At 41.7% G+C, this 26,012-nt stretch overlaps 1 protein-coding gene across 4 annotated transcripts in view; it reads right to left on the bottom strand.

Moving 5' to 3' along the window:
- The window catches only part of atp6v1h (ATPase H+ transporting V1 subunit H), a 157,463-nt gene that overhangs the window by 15,700 nt on the left and 115,751 nt on the right, over window positions 1–26,012 (bottom strand). For all 4 annotated transcript variants that reach the window (XM_041190165.1, XM_041190168.1, XM_041190166.1 and 1 more), the window contains one exon: window positions 8,402–8,515. In XM_041190165.1, the coding sequence (XP_041046099.1) occupies window positions 8,402–8,515 (114 nt within the window). The remainder of the gene's footprint in view (window positions 1–8,401; window positions 8,516–26,012) is intronic.

Genomic DNA, 26,012 nt, shown 5'->3' with positions numbered 1-26,012 from the left:
GCTCGATGGGTCATTTGGTCTACTCCTGCTCTTATTTCTTATGTTCTTATGAATGCATGTTCACAAAGAATTTTTACAATGGAACAGAAGAGAGACATTGATTTTTTTTAATAATATCCTAGTCCGCCTCCTATGGTTTACACACAAGGGGCAGAATTTTGCCCTTGGCTTGCGGGCTCAGCGGGGGCAGGCAGCGGCAGTGAAACATTCAATGCTGCCTGTGTGGGCGGGAAAAGAGGGTGAGCGGGCCAAATGCAAACTTCACGTATGCACGCAAGTGAGTGCTTCATAATCTCCAAGGTATAGAGCTGCCTCAGGGAGATGAAGCGCTGTTTTAAAAAAAAGAAAATAAAATCATAAAACATGTCCCCCTCATCTGACTCTGCTAGATGAGCAGGGACATGTTTTTAATTCAAGTGTAAAATTTTTATTTGATTTTTATTTGCTTTAGGAAACCTCATCCCGCCCATGGATGAGGTTTCCTAAAAGGCACAAAAGCCACTTGGCCCACCAGCCGTTAGGTTGGACGGGCAGCATAAATTTGAATTTATTTACCCATTTAATGCCTTAACAGGCCTTTTAATTGTTGGAGGGTGTGCTTCCAACTCCAGTGCGCGCCCGCCGAACGAAATATCATGGGACTGTGTGATGACTTCAGGACGCTCACCCGATGTCATTGCGCCTCATTTTACACTTGGCCAGGTCGGCAGCGCACCCGCCGAGCTTAATATTCTGCCCAAGGATTACCTAGGATAGACAGCACAGAAACAGGCCATTCTGCCCAACCAGTCCAATGCAAAGTTAATGCTTCACTCAAGCCTCCTCCCATCTTCCCTCATTTAAATCTATTATTATAGCTCTATTCTCCCTAACTGCTCGTCTAACTTCCCTTTAAATGCTTCAACCACTCCATGTAGAGAGAGTTCTACATTCTCACCGCTCCTTGGGCAAAGAAATTTCTTCCTATTGGATTTCTTGGTGTCTATCTTATATTGATGGCCTCCAGTTATGGTTTTCCCCACAAGTGGAAACATTTTCTTTGTATCCACTCAGTCAAAACCTTTCATAATTTTAAAAACCTCTATTAGGCTACCCTTCTCTTTTTTTGTAAAGGGCAAAGAGACCCAGTCTGTTCATCCTTTCCTGATATGTATACCAAGGCATTTCTGGTATCATGCTTGTAATTCTTCTTTGCACACTCTCCAGTGCCTCTGTATCCTTTTTACAATATGGTGACCAGTGCTGCACGTAGTACTCTTAGGTGTAGCCTAAGCCAAGTTTAATACAGGTTCAGCATAACGCCCTTATTTTTCAATTCTATCCCACCAGAAATAAAGCCTAGATCATGGTTTGCTTTATTTACGGCCTTACTAATTTGTATTGTGGCTTTTAGCGTTTGGTATATTTGTACTCTGAAATCACTTTGTTCCTCTACCCCACCTAGACTCTCACATTCCAAGTAATAAGTGTCTGCCTATTCTTTCTACCAAAATGTACTACCTCGTATTTATATCTGCTATAGGCTTCATTTGCCCGTTGTGCAAGTTTATTAATGCCCTCCTGTAATTTGTTGCAGTCCTCCTCAGTATTTCCTATCACCACCCCATCCCTCCACTCCACCACCAGATTCAGAGTCATCCATAAATTTAGAGAATGTGTTTTTGATTGCAATGTCTAAATTGTTAATGTAAAGGCTACATTTGCTGCCAATGCCACACATGCAGTTCTAGTGTTCCTCCATGTTTACTGATTTACAGACTCTCAAAACAATTCTATCTGAAATCTGCAGAGAATACAACAGGCAAGAGGGGGTTAAACATGGGACTTTTATTACTTGCTGGCACTGCCCTAGTGTGAAGTTAATACTGTATTTATTTCTGATACATTATCAGTAAAACAAGGCTTCACAAGGTTTTCTGGAACCGATTTTGTGTAACTGTGTCTCACGGCCCTCACTCACTCTGTCTCTTACTCCACTCTCTCTCCTTTGTTCTTCCTTGTGCTGTATAATAAAGTGGGATGCTGTTATTGAAGGGCCAGAGCAATATTTGCTTTCATATTAATGTTTTCAAATTAATTAAATATATTTCCACTGTTAGGCTTTCTAGCAGGCTGGGCGCAGCAGAGTGACATCTGTATGGAACAGTGCCCATGTGCAGGCGGTCATATTACATTGTCAGGAGACGCAGCATAATGGAAATTGTGAACTGTAGAAGTCCCAGCACTGATAATTGTGAAACATTACTTTCCATCTTCTGCCACTATGAATGACTACCCTTATTCCTACTTTCTACCTTGAAACCAGCTAGCAATCCATTCTGCCACTTGTTCCTTGACACTGCATTCTTTACTGAAAGGTCATTCGATCTGAAACTTTAACTCTTTTTCTCTCCACAGATGCTTCACAGCCTGCTGAGTTTTTCCAGTGCTTTTTGTTTTTATTTCAGATTTCTAGCTTCTGCAGTATTTTGCTCTACATTCTCTGACCTTATTTCATTAGTATATTATTGGGCAGCTTATTGAAGGTCTTTTGAAAATCCAGATTAATTATATCTACTGCATTACCATTGACAATTCTCTCTGTTAACTCTTCAAAAAATCCAATGAGATTACTCAAGCAAGATTTTCCCTTCTGATATCCTTGCTAACTATTCATTGTTATATTTTTCTTTTTGCAAGAGGTTAAAACCAAGTGCAGTCTTCAGATTAGTGTACAGGGACAAACCGGATAAAAATAATTCAGTCCCCATTTTAAAGTGTTACAAAGTTTCTATGCAATATGTTGATTCTCTACTCTGTAGTTAAATAGCAAAATTTACTTTACTTTGGTACTCAGAGTTGATTCCAGCTTAGGAATTTCACTGCGATTCAGGCTATGAAATGATAAAACTGAGAGATATGGTGCAGGAGAGCGTAATTAGTGTTAAGTTTATGTAGGCTGTTTCTAATACAAAAAGCAACATAAGAAATTATAATGCATAAAGTTGACACACAAGTGTGACAAAACAATGAAGGTTGGTAGACAGTGGGTGGAACTTAGGCTGTGCAATAGGTTCCCCCAACCACTGTTTGGAGAGCTGGTGGGGGTCCTGCATTGCTTCTTTCCTGTTTAAGTGCAATCAGGCATGCATCTTTTTTATTAATTCATCCATTGCCCATCCCTAATTGCCCTCGATGTGGTGGTGGTGAGTTGCCTTCCAGAACCGCTGCATTCATGTGGTGTAGATACATCCACGGTGCTGTTAGGGAGATTTTGACCTAGCGACAGTGTAGGAATGGCAATATATTTCCAAGTCAGCATGGTGTTTAGCTTGGAGGAGAACTTCCGGGTGGTGGTGTTCCCATGCATCTGCTGCCCTTGTGCTTCTAGATGGCAGTGGTTGTGGGTTTGGAAGGTGCTACCTAAGGAGGCTTGGTGAGTTCCTGCAATTGTGGATTGTGCACACTGTCGCAAATGTGCAATCGATGGTGCAGGGAGTGAATGTTTGTGGATGAGGTGCCAATCAAGCGGGCTGCTTTGCCCTGGATGGTGTCTGGTTTCTGGAGTGCTGTTGGAGCTGTGCTCATCCAGGCATTCCATCACACTTCTGACTTGTGCCTTGTAGATGGTGGACAGGCTTTGGGGAGTCAGGAGGAGAGTTACTCGCCGCAGGACTCCTAGCCTTTGAACTGCTCTTGACTACTTTGTCTACCAGGCAAATACTGTGGTTACCAGTTCAGTTGATGCATTGATTTAATTTTCCAAAATTCACTCGATTTAGAGAAGGTTGGAAAATAGCTAATGTAACTCCTTTATTCAGAAAGGCAGACGGAATGCAGATAACTATAGGCCAGTTAGCTTAACATCTGTCATAGGAAGATGTTAGAAGCTATTATTAAAGATGTTATAACATGGCACTTAGATAAATTCAAGATAATCAGGCAGAGTTACATGAATTTGGGAAAGGGAAATCATGTTTAACCAATTTATTGGAGTTCTTTGAAGTAACAGGTGCTGTAGATAAAGGGGAACTGGTGGATGTACTGTACTTAGATTTTCAAAAGGCATTTGATAAAGTGCCTCATCAAAGGTTACTGTGGAAAATAAAAGCTCGTGGTGTAGGGTGTAACATATTAGCATGGATAGAAGATTGGCTAGCTAACAGGAAACAGAGTAGGCATAAATGGCTAATTTTCTGATTGGCAGGATGTGAGGAGTGGTGTGCCACAGGGATCAGTGCTGGGGCCTCAACTCTTTATAATTTATATAAATGATTTGGATGAAGGCACCAATGGCATGGTTGCAAATTTGCTGATGACACAAAGGTAGGTAGGAAAGTAAGTTGTGAAGAGGATGTAAGGAGGATAATGAAGGATGTGGATAGGTTAGGTGAGTGGGCAAAGATCTGACAAATGGAGTATAACATTGGAAAATGTGAGGTTGTCCATTTTGGCAGGATGAATAAAAAAGCATATTATCTAAACTGAGAGAAATTGCAGAGCTCTGAGATGCAGATGGATCTGGGTGTCCTAGTGCATGAATCACAAAAGGTTAGTATGCAGGTGCAGCAAGTAATTAGCAAAGCTAACAATGTTATCTTTTATTGCAAGGGGAATTGAATACAAGAGTAGGGAGGTTATACTTCAGTTATACAAGGCATTGGTGAGACCACAGCTGGAGTACTGGGTACAATATTGGTCTCCTTATTTAAGGAAAGGTGTAAATACATTAGAAGCAGCTCAGAGGTGGTTTACTAGATTAATATCTGGAATGGGCGGGTTATCTTATGAGGAAAGTCTGGACAGGCTAGACTTGTATCCGCTAGAGTTTAGAAGAGTAAGAGGTGATTTGATTGAAACAAAAAGGTCCTGAGGGGACTTCACAGGGTGAATGTGGAAAGGATATTTCCTCTTGTGGGAGAATCTGAAACTCGGTCACTGTTTCAAAACAAGGGGTCGCCCATTGAGAACAGAGATGGGAAAATCTTTTTCATTGAGGTGGTTGAGACACTTTGAAATTGTCTTCCTCAAAATGTGGTTGAGGCAGAATATCTTTATGGCAGAGATAGATAAATTCTTGATAAGCAAGGGGCTGAAAGGTTATCAGGGGTAGGCAGGAGTATGAGGTTAAAATCAGATCAGCCACTATCTTACTGAATTGGGGAGCAGGCTCAAGGAGCCGAGTGGCCTACTCCTACTTTGTACGTTTCTGATCAATGGTAACCCCCAGGATGTTGATAGTCAGGGATTCAGTGATGGTAATGTCATTGAATGTCAAGGGGCGATGGTTGCTGGAGATGGTCATTGCCTGTCACTTGTGTGGCGTGAATGTTACTTGCCACTTTCAGCCCATGCCTGGATATTGTCTAGATCTTGCTGCATTTGGACATGGACTGCTTCAGTATCTGAGGAGTCATGAATGATGCTGAACATTGTGCAAACATCAGCAAACATCCCCATTTCTGACCTTATGATGGAAGGTAGGTCATTGATGAAACAAGCAGGATTCTCGCCCCCTCCCCCCCCAACTAAATCCAGAAGTTTTCCCGTCACTAAGAACCGGACACAAGTACTCCCATTTAATTTTCAGCCCCCTCAGCATTATGCCTGCCGCAAGCAAACTCCATTAAGTTCCACCCAGTGTGTGCAGTTGCGAGATTTTTCCACTATGTACTGATGTTCGCACACATTCTCCCACATGCACATTCTACTGTACCTCTGTCCACATGTACATTTCCCAAATCCTTCCCCTTTCATGCACTCTGTATATCCGATCCCTCACTCCTTACCCCATTGCACAAGCAATTCCTCTCCTTGCCCTCCATACAATAAACGGCACATGGTATGTGGAAGCAGCATATTTGAAAAGCCAAATGGCCCTGCCATTTCATATTTTGTGTTCTGAGAATCAACTATATAAGATATTGTGTAACTAGACTCAGGTGATGCTGTGGACTTTTCGGAGTCAACTAAATAGATGTTCAACTCTTAACTTAGTTGGCTATGTAGATCTCATATCAATGCAAGGAAAAACAAAGGCTGGTACTACAAAATTAGCTTCTGATCTCCATTACCAAAAGAATGGATGATTAAACTGTAGGGTGATCATGACAAACTTGGGGATGTCCAGAAATGTATGTATTCTTCTTCAATAAACTTATGAATCATGCCAAAGAAATGGGAAAGTTATAGGTTTTTAAAACTGAAGTTATCCAAAATCTTTTACTGACAAAGATTTTTAAAGTTAAAGCATGGAAAAATACTTCAGTTTCTTTGAACAAAAAGCTGGAAAGAGGTAATTATGTGATGGGGGAATAAGCTTAAGAGCCAGTAAGCATGAGGTGATGCAAATGAAAGTGGGTTTGGTACTGCAGAATTGTAGAGGGATTTAGGCTACAGGTTCAGAGGACATTGAAGATACCACTTAGGCTGAGGACAGAAAAAGGAATTACAAGATTTATAAATTATTGTTTTCAGGGTAGATAGAAACCTACGCAAAAATGCTACAAGTCCTGAATAGAAATAAATAGTTGAGAATTTATTGGCTCCATTGAAAACAAAAAGATCCCTTTTTTTCAAAGGCACATTTTAAAATAAACATCTCATCACTAGTTAATGTAGGAAGTTCCTATGGAAGCCTCTTTGTAAACATTACACGGAAATCAGACTAGTATATGACTCACCTTTTTTTTTTAAAATTGGAAAAATAAAAATGCAATTGTCCATGAAATGCTGCTTAGGTCTTATATAATGCTTGTATGAGTAATTATAACTTTATGTCAATTTTAAATCTATTGTGATTGATTGATAGATTTGAAAGATGGAACGATCAAAATAAAATAAAGTTTAATAATTCTTTCATCCCCAAAAGAAAAATCTGCTTAATTGTCAATTACCAAATATCACTGTCAACGTGCCATGCAAATTTTCGCAAAAGAACATGTGCTTGTTCTTTTCTGTCAATGAAACTTAATCAGCTTAGTTTGTTCTAAATTCTGTCAGGTCTATGCCCTGCTTTTTGAAAAGGTACGTTCTTCAAGTAAAAATTTTAAAGGTGTTAAAAGACAGAAAAAAAACAAAGCAAATGTCAAACTTTGTCTCAATGTGAAGTAATACTTTTGAATTTTGTATGATGTTTAAAATCTTGCTTAGGACATCAGAAATTTAAGCTTCTTAGAAAAAAAAAATCAGGCAAATTTTGACTGATTTACAGGAAAAAGATAGATATGAGCACCCTGTCAAACCCAGAGTGTGACTTGACAGGCAATGTGTCATTTCTCAATACAAAATTGAACATTGAATGACAGAAGAGTTAGTCTTACAGGGTCAAAGGTAATGTTGAAAGGGCAAGAAAAGTAACAAAGAAACAAGAGATGTGCCTAGAGTAGGTGTGCTGCTGACTGCAAACAAAAATAAAAGAACTGAAACTTGCAAAGAAAACAAAATGAGGCAGAGATTATGGTCTGAAATTATTGAATCCAGTGTTGACTCCAGATGGCTATAAAGTGCCTAATTGGAAGATAATTTTTTTTTCTACTATTCTTTCGCAGGTGTGGGCATCGCTGGCTAGACCAGCATTTATTGCCCATCTGCAACTGCCCTCGAGAAGGTGGTGGTAAGCTGCCTTCTTGAATTGCTGCAGGCCATGTGGCGTAGGTACACCCACAGTACTGTTGGGGAGTGTGCCCCAGGAACTGAGCCAGTGACAGTGAAGGAACGGCAATACAGTTCCAAGTCAGGATTGTATGTGGCTTGCAGTGGAACTTGCAGGTGGTGGGATTCCCTTGCATCTGCTGTCCTTGTTCTTCCAGCTAGTAGAGATCACGCATTTGGAAGGAGCTGTCGAAGGAGCCTTGGTAAGTTGCTGCAGTGCATCTTGTAGATGCTATACACTGCTGTTAACTCTGTTGGTGTTCCTCAAGCTTACATTAAGCTTTAGTGGAAATGTGTAGTAGGCTGAGAAGACATTTCAGCTACAAGCACATCTTGTATTTCTTTTCTCACCCCATCATCATTTCCTTTGGCCCTGTGAGATGAACTTTTGTGCCATTCAATCTCTCCAGTCTTACACCCTGTTGGAGATCATCCTTTTGTCCTTGCTTCACCCACTCTTTTCTCAAAACCGATTTCATTTAACTTTTCCCAGTTCTGATGAAAAGTCACAGACGCAACACGGTAACTCAGTGTTTCTCTCTCCACAGATGCCGCCTAACCTTCTGAGTGTTTTCAGCATTTTTGGTTTTTATTTCAGATTTCCAGCCTCTGCAGTATCCTACTTTTATTCAATATTGAATCATCTATCACAATATTACCTAGTACAGGTAAGGAAAATTATAATAAGGGATTCTCTGCGGGAAATATCAACAAGGCTTTCAAATGGAGTGGGCAACATGTACCAAATTGTTATATAGATAGCACATACCAGTTGTGCACCATCAGTTTCTGAACTGCCAAAAGAGCATTGTAGCGTACTTGCTGATCTTCATGATGCATATGGTTCATTACAAGCTGTTTGCCTCCAAGCTGTTCAATTACACTGAAAATAAAACAATGAACATTAAACTTCATGATTTATTTTTGAAATGCTTTAGTAAACAAATTATTTAAATATTCATTGTCTGAATGTTAATACTATTAGAGGTTTGGAGATATATGTAAGATTGACATGGTCACTTTGTATAGAAAAGCAACAAATGTGTGTTTATATACAGCCTTTTGTCTTCTCAGGAAGTCCAAAGCACTTAAAACAAATGGATTATTTTTGCCATGTAGTCACTGTTATGCTATAAATAAACAAGTATGGCTGAAACAAAAAGAAATGTGCTGTCAAAGCTTTTCATCTTGCACTCATCAGGACAGTTTGCAAGAATACCAACAGTCAAAGGAATAAGAGTTTATCCTGAATAAGAAGAGTGTTCTGATTGGTTGGCAAGTGGGCTCTGATTGGTGGAAGCATTGCCATGGAGAATGCACCAAGGAACAGCTAACTGCCAAGTTTTTGCTTATATTCAAACCAAGGAGGTCGACTTAGATTGGTCAAGACATTGCCATGGGGAATAAACCAAGGAATGGCTGCCCCTCAAGCTTTTGTTTAGTTGTAAAAGGCACAATGCCTGGACATATTCAGTCTTACCTGACAACCAATCAGCACTCTCTTATACAATTGGTATTCTTGCAAATCTGTCCCGATGAGTGCAAGACAAAAAAAATCGACAGCATGTCTTTTTTCAGCAATACTCAAGTTTTGTACTAACAACTAAATGTGGTTTATATTGATATAGTAGAGCCAGATTTAAGATGGAATTTTCCCTATACAAGGGTACAAGCTTTTGTCACAATCCAATAAGTATATTTAGAATTCAATGAAAATGCGACATTTTATTAGTATAATATACACATGAAACTCAGCCTTGCAAATTAAACAACTTTTATCTAGTGAGTAGCTGAGCCATTCAAGCTAGGATGTTCCAAAGTTTTGAGCACTGCTGAGTATGGAGTGGTGCTAAACTCAATAAATTTGGCTTCAATACCCCTAGGTTAGGGAGGAGCAACGGGAGTTCCATTGCTTATTATGGAATATGCTTGTGTGGAAATTGGGGCAGAATGTGCCTGCGTGGAAGTTGGGACAGAACTGCAATGTCCCCTGTGGTTGAAAAACATGACCACCTTATTGTCACCCATCTTCTGTCCTGTTGTCCCTCCATCATCCAACACCCCCAGATCATTGTCAATAACACAGCAATCCTAATGCAAATCCTCATTATCCTAGAGTTGCGTGAGGATGCCCAGCAGGTATCTGAAGATTGCCAGTCTTATTTAAATAAGGTGCAACACCCCAATATTGGGTGAGCCACAGGCTTACCTGTTCAGACACAGGTAAGTTTCTAGACCCTAGCGTCTTGCTTCAGTAGAAGATAAATATTTGTTCAGACAAATTTAATCATGTTTATTTAAGTTGACACACATATAAAGTTCAAGATTACCCAACTCAAAATTCTGGCCTATGCAAGGGTCAAGTCATAAGAAATAGGAGCAAGAGTAAGCCTCCTCCGCTATTCAATAGGATCATGGCTGATCTGACTGTTGCCTTAACTCTGCTTTTCTGCCTGCCTCCCATAACCCATGGCTACCTTGTCCATCAAAAGTCTGTCTAACTCAGCCTTGAATATATTCAATGACCCAGCCTCCATTTCTGTTTTCCAATTTCAAAGTCCAACAACCATCTGAAGGAAAAAAATTAACTTCATCTTAAATGGAAAACCAGGCTCCTTATTTTTAAACTGTACCCCTTAGTTCTAGACTCCCCTACAAGGGGGGTACATCCTCCTGGTATCATGTCCCTTTATAATCTTATTTGTTTCAATAAGATCATCTCTCATTCTTTTAAACTCCAACGAGTATAGGCCTAAACTGCTAAACCTTTCCTCATAAGATACCCACTTCACCCCAGGATCAGCAGAGTGAGCCTCCTCTGAATGGATTCCAAAGCAATTCTCATGGATTCAAAATTATACACAATACTCCAGATACACTCTCATCAGCTGTACAGCTGTAGCAATACTTCCCTACTTCTATACTTCATTCCCCTTGCAATACATGGCAACATTCCATTTGTCTTTCTAATTGCTTGCTATACGTGCATGCTAGCTTTTTGTGATTCATGTACCAGAACTGGTACTGATACCTGTACCACAGATTTTGGCAGTCTCTCTCCATTGAAATAATATTCTCATTTTCTAGTCTTCCTGCCAAAGTGTACATTATACTTCATCTGCCAAATTTTTGCCCACTCACCTATCTGCATCCCTTTGTAGATTCTATATCCTCTTCACAATTTGCTTTCTTACCCATCTTTTGGGTCAACAAATTTAGCTACCATACACTCTATCTCTTCATTCAAGTCATTAATAGTTGTAAATAGTTGAAGCTCCAAGCACTGATCCCATGGCACTCCATTAGTTAGTTTGCCAACTGTAACTAGCTACCATCTGAGGGAAAAAAAATCTTCCATCTTAAATGGGAGACCAGACCCCTTATTTTTAAACTGAGCCCCTTAGTTCTAGACTCACCCACAGTTTTCCCCCCTCTATTTTTTAAAAATTCTTTCACAGGATGTGGGTGTCGCTGGCTAGGCCAACATTTTCTATCCATCCCTAATTGCCCTCAAGGTGGTGGTGGTGAGCTGCTTTCTTGAACTGCTGCAATCCATCTGGTGTAGGTACACCAACAGTGCTTTTAGGAAGGGAGTTCCAGGATTTTGACCCAGCGACAGTAAAGGAATGGTGATATAGTTTCAAGTCAGGATGCTGCATGGCTTGGAAGGGTACTTGTAGGTTGTGGTGTTCTCATTCATTAGCCGGCCTTGTCCTTCTAGGTGCTGTCGAAGGAGGCTTGGCGCAGTGCATCTTGTATATGGTACACACACTGCTGCCACTGTACGTCAGTGGTGGAGAGTGTGAATGTTTAAGGTGATGAATGGAGTGCCAATCAAGCGAGCTGCTTTTGGTGTCGAGTTTCTTGTGTTGTTGGAGCTGCACCCTCATAGGTAACTGGAGAGTATTGCATCACAGTCCTGACTACTGCCTTGTAAACAGTGGACATGTTTTGAGGAGTCAGGTGAGTTACTCACCACAGAATTCCTAGCCTCTGACTTGCTCTTGTAGCCACAGCAAGCAGCCCACATATTGCCTGATATCCCAAAGAGCAAGTTTGCCCCTGGACACGTGATGGTGGAGCAGTCTTCGTTGAGGCCCTTATGTGCTCCAAAACCCAGAGGACATCAGCCGAGAGTATCTCAGCAGTCAAAGCAGGGATTTGAGTAGCCTGCTTCTATCTCTATTGGAGCTGGTGCATACTGAAGGTCACCACCAGATCAGTCTAGGCACTTGAAGCACATCTTTCACATGTCAATGACCAGTTGAATCACACATCTAATTGTGATACTGCATTAATTGTAGCAATAATATAAAGGCAAAATGCTGAGTTCTGAAGAAGAGTCATAATGGACTCGAAACGTTAATTGTAGCAATGCTGGATTTCAGGGGACATCGAAGGCTTGGACTGCCACAGGTTAAAGCAACATGGTAGCTCATGAGGAATCTAGCACACACTTGCATAAAACTTTTGTTGTGCTTGTGCAGCAGCAGCACTTTGATGGGAGTGGAGATCCTTGCAGTTGAAAAATACTTCTTATTCAAGCTGTGCTCTGTTTGCCACAGTCAGGTGCAGCTGATAATCCCTGCGCGCATGTGCAAAGGCAAAAGTAGCAAGCCTGAACACTGCTCTGACTGTCATTATCGCAAGCAAAGCTAACATAATCACTAGCCCTGCAAACAAGCCATCAGTCATCTGTCTTGTGCTGAATGGGAGATCCTGGTTATGTCTTGGAAGGATTGGGAGGCAAAAAAGTTGAGGGCGGTACTGACTTTGACAGACACTGGTAACAGATGCCAATCCAGGACCAGCACAGAGAAGATAATCTTCTAAGATGATGCACGTATCTGCCACATGAACTGCAGCAGTTCAAGTCGGCATCTTACCACCACCTTCTCAAGGGGATTTAGGATGGACAATAATTGCTGACCTAGCCAGCAATGCCCGCATCCTGTGCAAGAATAAGAAATCTGATATGGCATCCTTAGCAACCACTTTTCAGATATGCCAAGGAAACACAGTCTCTGCCTATAGATCCTGTTACACTGATAGTGGCTCCATCAAGCTACATTCCCTGCTGATTCCGTTCTGGTGTGCAGCTACAGTTTGTGACTAGTAGGCAGTTGGTGCTACATCTGGTCATGTTGCAACTCATCACAGGTCCAATTTAGGCAGCCAAAGTGGCATCCATCCCGATGTGATATAGCAATCCTCTGAAGTACAGAACATCAGCTCTCAGCAAAAGAACTGTGAACAAATCCCTTCCTACCAGCAAGTAGGAAAGCTGCTGTGAGTGTTGAATATTTATTATAGAATCACAGAATTGTTGCAACACAAAGGCAGACATTTTGGCCCACCTTCTGCATGCTACCTCTAAAGAGCAACTAAGCCAGTCCCACTTCCCTACCACTCCCCCATAGTCTTGTAAATATTTTCTCTTCAGATAATTATTCAATTCCCTTTTGAAAGCCCCCATCACACTTTCAGGCAGAACATTCTAAACCCTAACCACTCACTTCGTAAGTAACTTTTTTCTCATGTCACCTTTGGTTCTTTTGTCAATCACTCTAAATCAATGTCCTCTGGTTTTTGACCTGCCAATGGGGAGTTTTCTGCTATATACGTTATCTAGACCCCTCATAACTTTGAGCACCTCTATCAGATCTTCTCTCAACCTTCTATGCTCCAAGAAGAACAGCCCCAACTTCTCCAATCTATCCAAATAACTGAAGTTCCTTACCCCTGGAAACATTCTCCTAAATCTAAAAGATGAAGGCCTTCACATCCTTCTGAAAGTATGGTGCCCAGAATTGGCTACAATATTCCAGTTAAGGCTGAACCAGCATTTTATAAACATTCACCATAACTTCCTTGTTTTTGTACTCTACGCCTGTATAAAGCCCAGGATCCCAATGATTTATTAACTGGCCCAGGGACTCATATGCTTTATTAACTGCTTTCTCAACATGCCCTGCCACCTTCAATGATTTGTGGACATCTTTTCTCCTGCAGTTATTTTGGAATTGTCTCCTTTATTTTATATTGGCTCTAATGTTTCCTACTGAATTGTATCTTTGTATTAAATTTCCTTTGTCACATCTGTCCATTCCACCAGTCTATGTTCTGTTATTTTCCTCATAGTTTTCAAAACTTCCAAGTTTTGTGTCATTCACAAATTTTGAAATTGTGCCTTGTACATCCAAATCCAGGTCTTTAATGCTGATCAAGAAAAGCAGTGGACCTTATACCAATCACTGGGAAACCCCACTATATACCTTCCTCCAGTCTGAAAAACATTCACACTACTCTTCATTTCCTGTCACTCAGCTAACTTTGTATCCATGCAGCACTGTGCCTTTTATTCCCTGGGCCTTAACTTTCTGGCAAGTCTCTTACATAGTATTTATTCAAACACCTTTTGAAAGTCCATTACTGTTTTGCCTGTCAATCTTTAATTCCAATTTACTGGGGCAAAATCCGTTCTCACCCCAATGAAATTGGCTCTCCCCCAATTAATTATTTTTATTTTGGGAAGTTTTTGTCCTGTTCCATAGTTAACAAAAACCTTAGGATAATACGATCACTGCCCCCATGTTCTCCTACTGACATTTGATCCACTTGACCACCTCACTTTCCAGAACCAGATCTAGTAATGCCTCCTTCCTCACTGGGCCGGAAACATACCAATCAATAAAATTCCTCTGAACACCCTTTAAAAACGCTTCATCCTCTTTGCCCTTCCATTACTATCCCAGCCAATATGAGGATAATTCAAGTCTGCCATTATAACCACTCTATTTTTTGCAATTTTCTTGCAAGTTTGTTGCTGTATATCTTTCCCACTAGTTGATGGCCTTTAGAATACACGCAACATGTAATGGTACCTCTATTATTTCTGAGCTCTAACCAAATTAATTTGGTCCTTGATCCTCTAGGACATCCTACCACTCTAGCAATAATCACGAAATCACGAAGTAATTGGTGAAATGCTTCACAAAATCTTAGCCCCCGCACTGTAAACTGACACCTGCCCTGATGTGGGAAGTTCATGTGAAGAATGTGCTTTAAATGGTTGGGGGCTACAGTCCCTATCAATTAGTTTATGGGTAAATTCCAAAATACCTTTGATGCTGTGGGAACATCCCCCGGCCATGGAAGGGACTACGATTAGTTCAAATTTTTCTGAGCACTTGAATGCCCTGCATGCAGGGAGAAGGGCACTTATCAAGGCTGAGGTTTCAGAGAAAATTGGGCGAGCCTTACAGCACCACATCTGAAATAAATTTTAATCCAGGGGACATGGTATATTAAAAAAGAGAAGGGCAGAAAGAGTGTAAAGGCCCTGGTAAGGATACAAGCAGTGGCAGATAGAAAAACAGTAATTTTACAACATAGTAATAAAACTGTTAGGGTACATTCCTCGAGGCTAATTGTTGCTGATTATACATTTACAGAATCTGAACAGGGTAATATAAAGTGAAGAGGCACCACACACTTCACATACACATATGCTGGACAATTACAAGGAGCAGATTATGGTAGTTGACTGAATATGAACAGAGTGATGCTAAAGTACAGGATAAGGCTATTTATCCCAAAGGACATCTACCAAAAGTTGGCACTAGAGTAACATATATGCCAGTAGGGACTAGTGAATAGAGGCAATGCCACCATTACAGGGAGAGCAGGAAACGCTACTGGCAAATACAAACACTGGCTGAATATGCAAGATGAGGGACAGAAGGCAAGATGCATGAATTGGCAAACTGAGGTAAAGATGTGAAAGGCCAGAAAACGCAGTGCGAGTTCTGCAAGTGGATCGGGAAGTAATTATGGCCCTAGGAAACAATTACAGACTTGTAAAAGGGACTCTGATCCTAGGAGGGAGAGATCATGTAGCAGTGGTCCAGAAAGAGAGACAAGGGAGTTTAGAGGTCATAGTTTGACAAGGACAAGAACCATTTTACAGGCTAGAAATGCCACTAGAAATAGAGGCCCCTATGATCAAGAAGTTTTAGTGGCTACTAACAAATTAGAAGATAAGTTGATAAAGAATACCAAACAAGAGTTGGCAAGTTGCAAAAAATTTGGTGCACACACTGAAACATCAGATAGGAGACAGCCAGCCTTATCACATAGGTGGATATGCACAGAAAAAGTACTTCCTGAGGGAATGTATAAGACTAAAGCCAGCCTAGTAGTTCAAGGGTTTGAATAGAGACTCAGTGACCAATATGTCAGAGTGGACTCCCTCACTGTAGGAAAAGTGAGCCTTGACAACTTTCTTAGCTCTTTTAGCAATATATTCCTGGGGATGTAAATCGATTGATATAAAAGTTGCATTTATGCAGGGTGATAAATTTCAAAGGGAAGTGTTTTTGAAACCACCTAAAGAAGCTGGCAATATAGAAGGGAAACTGTGGAAATTAAACAAAGCTGTTTATGGACTGAATGATGCATCAATAATGTGGTATTTCTCTGTTAGGACCGACCTGTCGAAAACAAGTTGTATTCAACTAGAAGAAAACCCAATAGTGTTCTATTGATATCACAAGGAAAAACAAGCAGGTACCTTTATGATACATGATGATTTTCTATGGGGAGGCTGTGCAGAATTTATGCAATGGGTGATAGGTAAAATAAAGAAAGGGTTTAAGATTAAAGTCAGGCTTTGTGGGCCTTTAAATATATAGTGTTAGACATTAAGCAGGATAAGCAGGGACTGACCTTGAATCAACAGTCTTATTTAGATAATGTCAATTGCATCCTAATATATTGGACCAGGTCCTCATAAAAAGAGGGTCATGCCTCCAGAGAAGAAATAGGCCAATTAAGAAGTTTGATTGACAGTTGAACTGGTTGTATACTCAGATTAAACCTAATGCTAGTTTTGATGTATTGGAACTGAGTACAATGACGACACATGCTGCAGTTGAGAAAGTTCGGAGAGCAAGACATTAAAGAAATTAAATTCAGAGAAATGCACACTCGTGTTCCCAGCCTTGGGTGATCCAGAAGATTATGAAGATTTTTTTTAGTGATGCTTTATATGCCAATCTTCTGGATGGGTATTCAAGTACAACAGGGACTATCAGATTCTAGGTGGGAAACAGTAACAAATGTTGTCCACTAGCCTAGGAAGCAAAGAAAATAAAAAAGGGTAGTTCAAAGCACCTTAGCTGCAGAAACATTGGCTCAAGAAGAAGCGATAGGTATGGGATTTTACTTATCAAACAGTTTGAGGGAAATCCTACACAAGCAGCATTCAAAGAAAGTTGAATGTTACGTAGATAACCATTCCCTATGGGATAACGTACATTCAAGAGTTTGATTGAGAAGAGGTTAAGGATTGACTTTGCTAGCATATAAAAAAAATGCTAGAGAGAAAAGAGATCTCTAAGATAAGATGGGTCGACACAAGACCCAAATTATTGGACTGTTTTACAAAAAGCAAGACTTGCTTGAAGAAATTGTTAGAGATCCTAGAAGAGGGACGTCTTCTTGTATTACGACAGGTTATGTGAAATGTAGGAAATCATTTTTTCTTTGATTTGTTTTGAAATTAGAGTGTGTTGTAAAGTGTGTTTTTAAAAAGAAAGGAAAATCTGTTAATAGTATCTTAATTGCATTGTTTTTGCTGCTAGGAAACACAGGTGAAGTGCATTGTTTAACTAAGCACTTTGATCACATAAATAGGGGACAGCTGGGATACTGGGAAAATGAGGTTATGCACTTTGGCAGGAAGAATAGATTTGCTGAGTATCATTAAAATGGAAAAAGAACGTGGAAAGCTGCAGCACAGAGGGATTTGGAGTCCTCGTGTATGAATCACAAAAGCCAGCATACAAGTTCAGCAGATAATAGGGGAGGCAAATGGAATGTTGGCCTTTATTTCAAAGGGAATGGAGTATAAAAACAGGGAAGTCTTGCTAAAACTATACAAGGCGCTAGTTAGATCACACCCAGAATACTGTGATAAGTTTTGGTTCCCTTCTCTAACTAAAGATATATTGGCATTGGAGGCAGTCCAGAGTAGGTTCACTAGGTTGATCCCTGTATGGAGGGATTTTCTTATGAAGAGAGGTCAAGTAGGTTGAGCCTGTACTCATCGGAGTTTAGAAGAATGAGAGGTGACCTTATTGAAACATATAAGATCCTTAGGGGGCTTGACAGGGTAGATGCAAAGTTGTTTCTCCTTGTGGGAGAGTATAGGACCACAGGGCATAATCTCAGAGTAAGGGGTCGTCCATTTAAGACAGAGATGAGGAGGAATTTATTCTCTTGGAGGGCAGTGAATCTGTGGAATCCTTTACTGCAGAGAGCTGTGGAGACTGGGTCGTTAAATATATTCAAGGCTTAGACTGACAGATTTCAATCAGTAAGGGAATCAAGCGTTATGGGGAAAAGGCAGGAAAGCAGAACAGATCACATCAGCCTTGATCGCATTGAATAGTGGAGCAGACTCGATAGGCCAAATGGCCTACTTCTGCTCCTACACCTTATGGTCACTGGGGGGAGAGAAGAGGCATGAGACTGAACAAAGTCAATAAACGCTCTTAGTAAAGAAAAGCACTGTGTCTTGGTTTTGACTTCACTAACCAGCTTGTATTCTATTAACAAATGTCATATTCCCATGTGGCTATCTGTACCTGAAGCCCCCACCTTATTTAACACTCCATGGCCTGAATTTTACCTTCAGCGTGCGGGCACATGCTCAAAACGCCGAATGTAATATGACACACGATGACGTCGGGCCTGCGTCGCACGATATTTCGTTTGGCGGGCGCATGCTGGAGTTGGCTGCACGTCCGCCAATAGTCGAAGGGTCTATTAAGGCCATTAAGGACCTAATTAACTTGAAATTTATGTTGCCTGTCCAACCTAACAGTTGGCGGGCAGGCGAAAAGCCCAAGTGGCCTTCACATTTTTTAGGAAACCTCATCCACAAGCGGGATGAGGTTTCCCAAAGCTATTACAAATGAAATAAAAACTTTTATTTTGAAATTAAAAACATGTCCCATCTCATGTGACACAGTAACATGAGGGGACATGTTTCATTGAATCTTTATTGTATTTATTAATTTTTTCAAAAAGCACTTCAATCTGGAGCTGCCTTGGAGATTGAAGCACTCTTTTGGATGCATGCATGAACTGCACGCCAGGCCCTCTCTCCCTCCTCCCCCCGCCTGCACAGGAAGCGCTCAACGCTACCACTCGCGATCCACGCAGGGCCTTAATTGGCCCACCCATGTGAAATCGCAGTGGAGCCAATGGCGGTCGACTCCCTGCCCGACGCGGGAAAAATTCAGGCCCACGTGTTCACAGAAATACACACTAAACCTCATTTGGAACCTGCTGCACATCCTCTTAATCTGACCCCACCTGATACATTATTATTTCTAGATTTAGCACCATCTTGTCTCGATTATTGTGCATCTGGTTTTTCCTCTCCAAACTTATCTCCTGATTCCCAACTCCCTGCCAAGTTAGTTTAAACCCTCCCCAATATTATCAAACCAGCCCACAAAGACCTTGATCTCAGCTCTGTTCAGGTACAACCTGTCCGGCTTGTACAGGTCCTAGCTTCCACAGAACTGCTCCCACAAATTGAAAGCCCTTCCCTCCTGAACAGCTAGCAACCCTGCATTTATCTGCTCTCCCCTCCTATTTCTATATTCAGCAGCCTGTGGCATCAGGAGTAATCCAGAGATTACTACCTTTAAAATAAAGGCAACAAAGCTGGCAATACTCACACAGGCTGCCTGATCTGCTGGAGAGAAACAGAGTTAACATTTCAGGTCACAATATACTTTAAAACAGGGCTGAAGATAGATAGAAATGTAATAGGTTTTGAGCCAGTGGAAGGGAAGAGGGTGCAAGAAGAGCAGAATGGAAATCCTGATGTGTGGAGGGCAGGAGAGATTAAGTGACAAAAGATTACATGGTGCAAACTACAGAGGGTGGTAGTGGGTATAGCAAAGAAAACAAAAGGTGTGCCCAGATGAGGCATGAATGGCGACATAAGCAGTCATCTGAATGCAACAAGAAAGGATAAAGGAAGAAACGAGACAAGACCAAATCAGAAAAAAAAACTGAACAAGATGGAGGCAGAGGTTATGATCTAAAATTGTTGAAATCAATGTTGATTCCAGTAGGCTGTAGAGTAGAGACGCAAGATGAGGCACTGTTCCTCGAACTTCTGTTCAGCTTCACTGGAGCACTGTAGCAGGCCCAGGGCAGGAAGATTAGAGAGTTTGAACAAGGTGAAGATGAAACTGCAGAGCTCTGAGATTCAGAAGGATCTGGGTGCCCCAGTGCACGAATCATAAGACTAGTAATGCAGGTACAGCGAGTAATTATGAAAGCTCATAAAATATTATCGTTTATTGTGAGGGAAATTGATTACAAAAGTAGAGAAGTTATCCTTCAGCTGTAAAGGGCACTGGTGAGACCACATCTGGAGTAGTGTGTACACTACTGGTCTCCTTATTTAAGGAAAGGTGTAAATGTGTTAGACGCAGTTCACAGAAAGTTTACTAGATTAATACCAGGAATGGGTGGGTTGTCTTATGAGGAAAGGTTGGACAGGTTAGGCTTGTATCCACTGGAGTTTAGAAGAATAAGAGATGGCTTTATTGAAACCATGAAGACCCTAAGGGCTCTTGACAGGATGGATGTGGAGAGGATGTTTCCACTTGTGGGAGAATCTAAAGCTAGGGGTCACTATTTAAAAATAAGGGATCGCTCATTCAAGACATAGACAAGGAGAAATTGTTTCTCTCAGGGGGTTGAGTGTCCTTGGAACTCTCTGCTTCCACCGCCTTTTGAAGAACAGTCTTTGAATATTTTTAAGGCAGAGATAGATAGATTCTTGATTAACAAGGGGGCAAAATGTTATCGGGGGTGGGCAGCAAAGTGGGGCTGAGGTTACAATCAGATCAGCCATGATCTTATTGAATGGTGGAACAGGTTAGAGGTGCCTACTCTGCTCCTGATTCGTATGTTCATATGAGAATTAAAATGTGAAGCAACGGGAAGCTTTGGGTCATGCTTGCAGACTGAGCAGAGGTGTTTTGCAAAGCAGCCACCTAGTCTTTGCTTAGGCTCCCTAATGTAGAGGGGATCATATCACAAGCAATTAATGCAGTATACTAAATTGAAAGAAGTAAATCAGCGTTTCACTTGGAAGAAGTGTTTGGGGTCTTGGATGATGAGAGGGGAGGAGGTAAAAGGACAGGTGTTGCATCTCCTGCGTTTGCATGGAAAGGTACTGTAGGAAAAGGGAGGGGACGTTGGAGGTGACTTAGGAGTGGACCAGGGTGTTGGAGAGGGAACAGTCCCCTCGCAGTGCTGTAAGGGGAGGTCAGGGAAGATGTATTTGGTGGTGGCATCACGTTGGAGGTGGCAGAAATGGCAGAGGATGATACTTTGAATACAGAGGCTGCTGGGATGGAAAGGGAAGACAAGGGGAACTCTATCATAACTCTCGATGGGAGGGGAAGGAGGTGGCAGAAATGCGTGGAATAGATCAGGGATAGTGCAGGGCCCTGTCCACCACGTTGGCAGGTGGGGGAAAGGTAGAAGACAACGAATCCTGGTTTGAGGAAAAAGGGCAATATATCGAAAGTGCAAGTGTGGAAAGTTACATCGTCTGAACAGATGTGTCAGAGACAGAAATTGGGATAACGAAATATCGTCTTTAAAGGAAGTGAGTGAGAGAAAGTGCAGTCAAGGTAGCTGTGGGGGTCTGAGAGTTTGCAGTGATTAGTTGATAGCCAATCTATCTCCACAAATGGAAACAGGGAAGTCAAGGTAGGAAAGGGAAAAATCAGAAACGTACCAGGTGAAGGTGAGAGAAGGGTGGAAATTGGAAACAAAGTCAATGAAATTTTCCAATTAATGGCGAGAGCAGGAAGTGAAACCGATACAGTTATCAATGTCCTGGTAAAAGGGATGAGTGAGCTGGGCTGAATAGGAATGGAATAAGGAATGTTCCAAATATCTCACAAAAAAGCTGGCATAGCTAGGATCCAAGCAGTCACCTATAGCAACACCTTTTCTTTGGAGCAAGTGAATGTAATTGAATCAGATGTTGTCTAACGTGAGAACAAGTTCACAGCCAGGTGGGAAGTGGAAGAGGACTGTGGTGATACTTTTTGGAGGAAGGACATATTGTTCACATGAATAATTATCAGTTGAACAAAATATTTCCAGCAAATATCAAGCACAATGTGCATACAACCGTATAGTTCACAAACAGATTAACAAGCTATCTGGTACTAGGTACAAATAATTTGATGAAAAAAATGTAACTATATTGTGCAACAGTAACTCTTAAATTTTGTCATTTTAATATTTTTAGCACATTAGTGTAAAATTTGGAAAGCTGAACCGTGGACAAAAGGAATTGAAAAGCAAATGCATTAATGAAATAATATAAAAGCAAAAAACTGTGGATGCTGGAAATCCAAAACAAAAATAAAAATAAAAATACCTGGAAAAACTCAGCAGGTCTGGCAGCATCTGCGGAGAGGAACACAGTTAACGTTTCGAGTCCGTATGACTCTTCAGACTCGAAACGTTAACTGTGTTCCTCTCCGCAGATGCTGCCAGACCTGCTGAGTTTTTCCAGGTATTTTTATTTTTGTGATGAAATAATATGTTAGCTACAGATAAATTAATGGCTTTTTGTAGAAAATAGAAGCTGCAGAGGAACAGGGGGTTTTCACCTTTGTGCTTTAGTTCAGTCACTCAGTTAGTTGCAGTCAGTTTGAATTTTGTGGGGATGAGAGGTTGTAAAGTTCTGGATTAATTAATAGCTATTTTGAAAATTGGAGGGGTAGAATTTGGTAGTCCAAATTTAACCTATATGTTAGATTTGAAAATAGATTGGATGAAAGATCTTTCTCATTCATCTCTCTCTCTCTCACACACATTGTGTTTATCAACTATAAAGGTGCAACTTAAATGTATTTTGTCATTTTGAAGTCAAATATTGGTGACTGTTCATAGCACAAGTTTTTTTTTATTTATTCACAGGATGTAGGGATTGCTGTCATGGACTGCATTTATTACCCAGCTCTTATTGCCCTTGAGAAAGTGGTGCTGAGCCATCTACTTGAACCGCTGCAATACATGTACTCCCACAGTGCTGTTAGGTAGGAATTCCAGGATATTTGAAGCAGTGATGAAGGAGTGACAGATGGGATTAGAATAGTTAGGCACAGACTCGATGGGCCGAAGGGCTTTTTTCTCTGCTGTAGACCCCTATGACTCTAATATATTACCAAGTCAGGATGATGTGTAACTTGAAGGGGAGCTTGAAGGCGGTGATGGTCCTATGTACCTGCTGCCTTTGTTCTTCTAGAATCTAGATGTCACTGTGTCATAGGCACATGAAAAGTCAACAAGGTGGCTCCTGCCTTCAGGCCTTTTAGGAAACTGGCTTCAGTACATGAGACTAATATCAGGACCTGCTCAGAGCAGGTGCAGACCATTCGAGTTACCAAGGCCATATTCCCAGGTACCAGCTCATTGCAAACAGGGATGAAAAGACATATGGCTTAGCCACCTACATCAAGAAAAGCCTTGCCAAATATGCAGAAGCCCCAAAATCAGGTGACTCTTATTCCTCCTCCATCAAATTAGGGAAGCTGATCATCACAAATGTCTGCAAGCCACCAAATGACCTGTGGCCATAATACAGCCTACAACACACCCAACCATCTACATCAGCAAATTCAACTGCCAATATCACATTTGGTGTACCTCAACAACAACACTGCAGGAGAACAACTGTCTGACTGGGTCTCTGTACATGGATGAAACTTGTGAAGCAGCCTGGCACATTTCATTCTGCCAGAAGGACTACTCACCTGGTCTTCACTTCACAATCCGCAACCACAACAGCTAACTGTTGATGTGCTCCTTAGTGTTGCCCATCTTTCCCCACTCCCAATATTGCGTAACCCTCACTCGCATAAGCCTCAAACTACCACCCATAAACTCAAAACCAAAACCACACTGGAATTAGGGCAGATACTTTGAAATCACCATTAACCAGATCCCATCCCTCCCCAAGAATCACAACCACATTACTCGACTTCCCAAACTGGCAGCCTCTAAATTTGTTCCCTAGGACTTAAGGAAGACTTTCATCCCCAGCAGAACCCTGGAAAGTTTATGGTTCCTGGAAGAATACAGGGAAAATTAAAGGAGTTTTTAGGATAGAGAGAGAGAAACTATTTCCTCTCGTGGAGGAAGTCCAGAATAAGGGGGCATAACCTTAAAGTTAGATGAGGCAGTTCAGGGATGATGTCAGGGAAGCACTATTCACACATAGGGTAGAGCAAATCTGGAACTCTCCCTCAAAAAGATGTTGAGGCTAGGAGTCAGCAGATAATACTCTTGTCCTACTGTGAAATTAAGGATTAAAGAGCTAAACTGGATAAATGGAGTTCAATCAGCAATGGTCTAACAGAATACCAGAACAGACCTGAATGGCATACTCCTGTTCCTACCACAACAGCTCACTTGTTTCATTTCTTACGTTATGAGCGAGAATACACATATTTTAGCAGATGACCCTGGAGTGTTGACGCTGAGACTGAGCACACAAGCAATAAAAAATTTTCAACTTCATACCACTGACATCCCATTACCTTGGCCATAAAGGACAGTCAAAACAGTAAAATTTAAATGCGGTGCAGGATGGAATTTTCACAGCAAAGTATTATACAAAAATTTGTGTTCACTAGTTGTCTCAGGAAGCACTGACCTTTCACTGTGAGAAGAATTTTCCCGTCGGCGAGCAGGGGCAGGGCCCATTCACCGCGCATAAAATGACACGCAGTGATGTTGGGCGGGTGTCCTGACGCCACCATGTGTCATATAGGTTGTCAGTTCGACAGGCACGCAGCTGTGTCGGCTATTAAGCCCAATAACAAAGTAATTAAAGTTTTTAAGAATGCTGCCTGTCCAACCTTAAGGTTGGCGGGCAGGCGAAGAGCCCAGGCGGCCTTTGCATTTTTCTTGAAACCTCATCCACATGCAGGATGAGGTTTCATTAAGGATTTATTAATTTTTTTAAAAATTTTGAAAAAATTAATGGGCATGTCCCAGCTCATGTGACAGTTTCACATGAGGGCAAATGTCCTTAAAAAATTTTTTCACCTTTATTAAATTTTCCAGAACTTAAATTAAATCTCCGAGGCACAGATTTCTATGCTCTTTTGCACGCATGCTCGAAAGAGCGCAGGTCCAGGCTCTGGGAATCCACCCCCCCCCCCACCCACCCCCCGGCCCGGCTGTACAGGGAGTGCATGGTGTTTCCGCGTGCATGTCACGCTGGGTGGGGCTTAATTGGCCCACCCAAGTAAAATGGCAGAGCACATCCGATTGGGGGCGCTGATCGGGTTTGCGCTCACTCCTGCCCACCCCCACCCAACCATCCCCCCGCGAGAGGGGGAAATTTCAGCTCCATTTTACAATATATTGCATTTATATAGTGTCTTTAATGTAATAAAACATTCTGGCTGGGATGTTCCGTGCCTGTCGGCGTGAGCGGACAAGATGGCGCGATTGGTTTCACTACGGCGTGAAACCAGTTCGCGATCATCAGCTCAGCCTGACAAGGAACTCCACCATTAGACGTCGAGAACCTCACTGTAATATATCAGCACATCATTGTTAGGCCAGCCCACCAGAATCGTGAAAACATGCAGACGTGTTTCACAACAGCACATAAGCCACTTGGCGGACTGCACTTCGCCTGAAACTTCAAGGTTTGTTTGCCTACCTTGCTTCAGACAACACTCACAGTCATCAGCACCAGGCTTCAAAGACAGCACCACATCACTCTTAGGGGAGCTTAGTGCAGGTCTCTACCTACCATATGTAGGTGGCTTTTCAATGGCTGCAGGGCTAGATCTTACTTGATGAAGGGGGAAAGGTGGCCTCAGGCAAGTGAAGAGGCTGCAGGTTGAGGGCTGTGCAGGGAAAGGAGGGTAACACAAGGTGTGTGTGGGGCAGCACACGTTAATCTGTGCAAGTGGCCTCAAAATAGTGATGCCTGAGGAGGTAGTCTCCAGAGGTGAGGCCAGATGGACATGAGAGGGTGTGTGTATTAAATTGGGTGATGTCCCTTGAGCTGGCAGTGAGTGAGATGCCAGTGAATGTGTGATAGGCTTCATTGTGAGAGTTTAGGGTGTGCTGAGGTGGTTGCCATACCCTGGCTGCATGGATGAGATAATTCATCCTCTTTCTGCATTGGAAGATCAACCTCATCAACACTGCCAATGCTGCACAAATTGCCATCACCTACCAAGCTGTAGTGGTAAGGTTGATGCCCCTTCTGCAGCCAGAGCAGGGGTAGAGGACAT

This window comes from Carcharodon carcharias, chromosome 6 (assembly GCF_017639515.1).
Source record: "Carcharodon carcharias isolate sCarCar2 chromosome 6, sCarCar2.pri, whole genome shotgun sequence".
NCBI lineage: Eukaryota > Metazoa > Chordata > Chondrichthyes > Lamniformes > Lamnidae > Carcharodon > Carcharodon carcharias.
This window is presented reverse-complemented; position numbering and strand designations above follow the sequence as displayed.